Here is a 6,000-nt window from a genome sequence, read left to right on the forward strand (position 1 = left end):
AAAGGATTGGAAAAGGGCACAGGTCATCCCCGTTTTCAAGAAGGGACGTCGAACAGATGTGCAGAACTATAGACCTATATCTCTAACGTCGATCAGTTGTAGAATTTTGGAACACGTATTATGTTCGACTATAATGACTTTTCTGGAGACTAGAAATCTACTCTGTAGGAATCAGCATGGGTTTCGAAAAAGACGATCGTGTGAAACCCAGCTCGCGCTATTCGTCCACGAGACTCAGAGGGCCACAGACACGGGTTCCCAGGTAGATGCCGTGTTTCTTGACTTCCGCAAGGCGGTCGATACAGTTCCCCACAGTCGTTTAATGAACAAAGTAAGAGCATATGGACTATCAGACCAATTGTGTGATTGGATTGAGGAGTTCCTAGATAACAGGACGCAGCATGTCATTCTCAATGGAGAGAAGTCTTCCGAAGTAAGAGTGATTTCAGGTGTGCCGCAGGGGAGTGTCGTAGTACCGTTGCTATTCACAATATACATAAATGACCTGGTGGATGACATCGGAAGTTCTCTGAGGCTTTTTGCAGATGATGCTGTGGTATATCGAGAGGTTGTAACAATGGAAAATTGTACTGAAATGCAGGAGGATCTGCAGCGAATTGACGCATGGTGTAGGGAATGGCAATTGAATCTCAATGTAGACAAGTGTAATGTGCTGCGAATACACAGAAAGATAGATCCTTTACCATTTGTAAGTAGGCTGTTTAGGTTTTTTATTGGTAACGCCATCTCTGTATGAAAATCACTGGCTGTGCTGTGTGCAGTCTGTGGCTGCTTTGCATTGTTGTAATACTCGCCATTGTAGTGTTGGGCAGCGGCAGCTGGATGTGAACAGCGCGTAGCGTTGCGCAGTTGGAGGTGAGCCGCCAGCAGTGGTGGATGTGGGGAGAGAGATGGCGGAGTTTTGATATTTGTCATGAACTGCTATATTTATATATGATGATATCAAGGTAAATACATTGTTTGTTCTCTATTAATATCTTTCATTTGCTAACTATCCCTATCAGTAGTTGGTGCCTTCCATAGTTTGAATCTTTTATTTAGCTGGCAGTAGTGGCGCTCGCTGTATTGCAGTAGCTTGAGCAGCGAAGATTTTTGTGAGGTAAGTGATTTGTGAAAGGTATAGTTTAATGTTAGTCAGGGCCATTCTTTTGTAGGGAATTTTGAAAGTCAGATTGCGTTGCGCTAACAAAATATTGTGTGTCAGTTTAAGCACAGTTATGTATAATTGTTCAAAGGGGACGTTTCACATTTAGCTACAAAATAGCAGGTCAGCAACTGGAAGCAGTTAATACCATAAATTATCTGGGAGTTGGCATTAGGAGTGATTTAAAATGGAATGATCATATAATGTTGATCGTCGGTAAAGCAGATGCCAGACAGATTCATTGGAAGAATCCTAAGGAAATGCAATCCGAAAACATAGGAAGTATGTTACAGTACGCTTGCTCGCCCACTGCTTGAATACTGCTCAGCAGTGTGGGATCCGTAACAGATACGGCTGATAGAAGAGAGAGAGAAGATCCAACGGAGAGCAGCGCGCTTCGTTACAGGATCATTTAGTAATCACGAAAGCGTTACGGAGATGATAGATAAACTCCAGTGGAAGACTCTGCAGGAGAGACGCTCAGTAGCTCGGTACGGGCTTTTGTCAAAGTTTCGAGAACATACCTTCACCGAAGAGTCAAGCAGTATATAGCTCCCTCCTACGTATATCTCGCGAAGAGACCATGAGGATAAAATCAGAGAGATTAGAGCCCACACAGAGGCATACCGACAATCCTTCTTTCCAAGAACAATACGAGACTGGAATAGAAGGGAGAACAGATAATGGTACTCAAGGTACCCTCCGCCACACACCGTCAGGTGGCTTGTGGAGTATGGATGTAGATGTAGATGACATGCATTGGTAGATGAATAGATGAGAGCACTACTCGTGAGAGGGAAAGGTGTAGGTGCAGTCCAGCAGGGAAGGCCTATCACTATATGATCACTATACGTATCCTAAAGTCAATGGACCACTTCGTTTGGGTGTCTTATTTCCAGATTTGCATGAAAACCATAAAACATGACTAGATAGGTGAGTAGTTGAGAGCATCACCTGTGGAAGAGAAGTGCCCGGGTTTGAGTAGCATGTTAGGTAGGTCACTATACGATCACTATAAATATCAAGTAGCCAGCGGGCGACCTTATTTGGTGTCCTTTAGTTTCACATTTGCATCAAAACTGTGAGACATGGCTGTATAAGTAAGTAGTTGAGAGCATCACCTGTGGAATGTAGGGTCCCGATTTAAGTTCAGCAGGGTAGATCTCTCACTATATGATCATTGTACATGTCCGAAAGCCAGCGGACCAGCTACTGTGGTGTCTCTTATTTCCATATTTGAGTGAAAACCATAAAATATTCCAGGATAGATGATTAGATGAGACCATGACCTGTGGAAGGACAGGGTACAGGTTTGACTCTAGCTGGTAAGGTCTGTCACTATGTGATCACTGTACTTGTCCAGTAGCTGATAACCTCATTTGGAGTCTCCTAGCTTCATATTTGGATGAAAACCGTGAGGCGTGGCTGGAAAAGTATGAAGTTGAGAGCATCATCTCCGTAGGGGCAGAGTTGATGTCGGAGTTGGGCAGGGTAAGCCTATCTCTATATCTTCACTACACACGCCCAAAAAGAGGACCACCTTGTTTAGTGCGTCTTATTTTCAGATGTGGATTTTCATCCACGAGACGTAGCTAGATACCTGACAAGGGAACCTCGCCATCGCACCGCCCTCAGATTTAGTTACAAGTTGGCACAGTGGATAGGCCTTGAAAAACTGAACACAGATCAATCGAGAAAACAGGAAGAAGTTGTGTGGAACTATGAAAAAAATAAGCAAAATATACAAACTGAGTAGTTCATGCGCAAGATAGGCAACATCAAGGATAGTGTGAGCTCAGGAAAGCCGTGGTCCCGTGGTTAGCGTGAGCAGCTCCGGAACGAGAGGTCCTTGGTTCAAGTCTTCCCTCGAATGAAAAGTTTACTTTCTTTATTTTCGCAAAGTTATGATCTGTCCGTTCATTCACTGTAGTAAGTGTCTGTGTTTTGCGAGCGCACCGCAAAACCGTGCGATTAGTAGACGAAAGGACGTGCCTCTCCATTGAGAACCGAAAACATTTGATCGCAAGGTCATAGGTCAACCGATTCCTCCACAGGAAAACACGTCTGATATTTTCTATACGACACTGGTGACGGCATGTGCGTCACATGACAGGAATATGTTGTCGACCCACCTAACTTGTACACTTGGCGAATGGGTAAAAAGATTCTTCTACCTTACCCGATTTAGGGTTTCTTGTGAATGTGATAATCACTCCCAAAAAAAGTAATGAAAACATAAGAGTTTGTCACATAAACTGCAACAAATGAATGCAACAGTTTCATAGTCGCCGTTTTCCCTGTGCTCTGTCAAAACATATGTTTTTAACGTTTTCAAATTTTTCCGTGTGTAGACCGTCAAATCCTGCATATGTCCATCGGACGGACGGACGGACAGATAATAACTGTCTGAAAACAAAAAGTTAAAGTTTTCACTCGAGGGGTGACTTGAACCAAGGACCTCTCGTTCCGCAGCTGCTCTCGCTAACCACTTTTTTTCAATTTTTTTTGTTATCTCATTTTGTTCGTTTTCGTTCGTTCTATTTGTTCGGAGCGGAGGCCCATGATACTTATTCAAGTTCATCGTTGACCGAATAACTCAGTTTTTTTATTACAAAGGGCATCTAAACCTCTGACCGAACACGCTGAGCTACCGTGCCGGCTAACCACGGCGCTCGAAAGTTCAGTCTATCCTTGATGTTGCCTGTCTTGCACATGGACTACTCAGTTTGTATATTTTGCTTATTTTTTTTCATAGTTCCACACAACTTCTTCCTATTTTCTCGATTGATCTGTGTTCAGTTTTTCAAGGTCTATCCACTGTGCCAACTTATAACTAAATCTGAGGGGGGAGGGTGCGATGGGGAGGTTTCCTTGTGAGTAGATGGGAGGATCACCTGTGGACCCAGTCTCGAGTCTGGCAGGGTGGTTCTACCAGTACGAAGCATCGCAAGCTGCTACGGTAGGGGCGTCTAACCTGCTCCTGGTAGGCGCCGCTCTCCTTGAGGGCGAGCGCGTCACAGACGGTGTCGTTGAAGGCGAGGTTGACGGAGCAGGCCTTCTGCAGGTTGAGGTTCTGCGTGGCGAGCGACGCCAACACGGACGGCATCACGTAGCCGGCCACCAGCGGCTCCACCGTCACGTTGGCCAGAGCCCGCCTCCACAGCGGCGCGCGCGGCTTGTCCTCCGCCTCCGCCGCCGGCGACTTGCCGCCCCCGCGAATCGGCTGTCCCGTCTCTGTCATGGTTTGGCGGCGACTGGCGGCTCGCGCCGTGACGGACGGCGAAGAGCGCTACAGCACTCTGCAAGGGGGGCAGGGGGCACCGAGGGAGGGGAACGGGGGGCGGAGGTGGGGGAACGAAACGGCGAGCGCTAGGCTGGCCCGCTCCCATCCTGCCGCCGCCGCCGCTGCGAAGGGGGCAGCCGCTCCGCGATGTAAACAAACACGCGACGACAGTTGGGGACCACGTGGGAAGCTATGTTGCAGACCACGTGTTTTCTCACCTGTAGTATGAACAAGGGTATCTCCAGGTACTGCTGGATTTCTCCATTTCATATTCTGCGAATCACTGTGCAGCCTATGGTAAAGGGGGGCGCCACTGTATAAACAAACACGGATTGACAGTTGGCGACCACGTGGGAAGGCACGTTGGAGCAAACACAGATTGACAGTTGGCGACCACGTGGGGAGGCATGTTGGAGCTCTCGAGTTCATTCACCTACAGTCTCAGCGATTCAAATAAGTGTATCTGTTCAGCCGTACATGCTCTGCGAACCACTGTGTAGTATATGGCACAGGATGCTTCTTATTGAAACACATTAAAGGGATTTCAAGAAGATTCAGCCGAATTCACGAGAAATGTGCAGCCAGCCGGCACTCCATGATGTAAACAAACACGCGTGACATTTGGTGACCACATGGAAAGCAGTGTGCAGCTCTCCTGTTTATTCAACTATACTATCTTGCCTTAGCTATTCGAACTGTTGTGTCTCCAGGTGCAGCCGCATTTTACTGTACATTTTCTGCGAATCACTGTGCAGTGTATGGCCTACTAAATCACGTATGTCGTATTTAACCAAGGTTCATCCGAATTCACAAGACACAATGCAGCCAGCCGGTACTCTGCGATACAAACAAACACACGATTATAGATGGTGACCACGTGAGAAGCTCTGTCGCAGGTGTTTACTCACGCATGTTATCTTGTCTCAGCGATTTGAGTAAGTGTATCTTCAGGTTGTACCGGGTGACGAAAAGTCAGTATAAATTTGAAAACTTAATAAACCACGGAATAATGTAGATAGAGGGGTAAAAATTGACACACATGCTTGGAATGACATGGGGTTTTATTAGAACCACCCCATATTGCTAGACTCGTGAAAGATTTCTTGCGCGCGTCGTTTGGTGATGATCGTGTGCCCAGCCGCCACTTTCGTCATGCTTGGCCTCCCAGGTCCCCAGACCTCAGTCCGTGCGATTGTTGGCTTAGGGGGTTACCCGAAGTCGCAAGTGTATCGTGATCGACCGACATCTCTAGGGATGCTGAAAGACAATATCCGACGCCAATGTCTCACCATAACTCCGGACATGCTTTATCTACATCTACATCTACATCCATACTCCGCAAGCCACCTGACGGTGTGTGGCGGAGGGTTCCTTGAGTACCTCTATCGGTTCTCCCTTCTATTCCAGTCTCGTATTGTTCGTGGAAAGAAGGATTGTCGGTATGCCTCCGTGTGGGCTCTAATCTCTCTGATTTTATCCTCATGGTCTCTTCGCGAGATATACGTAGGAGGGAGCAATATACTGCTTGACTCTTCGGTGAAGGTATGTTCTC

General features: G+C 46.7%; 1 protein-coding gene across 1 annotated transcript in view; it reads right to left on the reverse strand.

Moving 5' to 3' along the window:
- Positions 1–4,406, reverse strand: part of LOC126428004 (solute carrier family 46 member 3-like) — a 510,919-nt gene extending 506,513 nt beyond the window's left edge. Inside the window, exon 1 of the mRNA XM_050089887.1 lies at positions 4,140–4,406. Within this exon, the coding sequence (XP_049945844.1) occupies positions 4,140–4,406 (267 nt within the window). The remainder of the gene's footprint in view (positions 1–4,139) is intronic.
- Between the last annotated feature and the right edge of the window lie 1,594 nt (positions 4,407–6,000).

The sequence above is a fragment of the Schistocerca serialis genome, chromosome 12 (genome assembly GCF_023864345.2).
Source record: "Schistocerca serialis cubense isolate TAMUIC-IGC-003099 chromosome 12, iqSchSeri2.2, whole genome shotgun sequence".
Classification (NCBI taxonomy): domain Eukaryota; kingdom Metazoa; phylum Arthropoda; class Insecta; order Orthoptera; family Acrididae; genus Schistocerca; species Schistocerca serialis.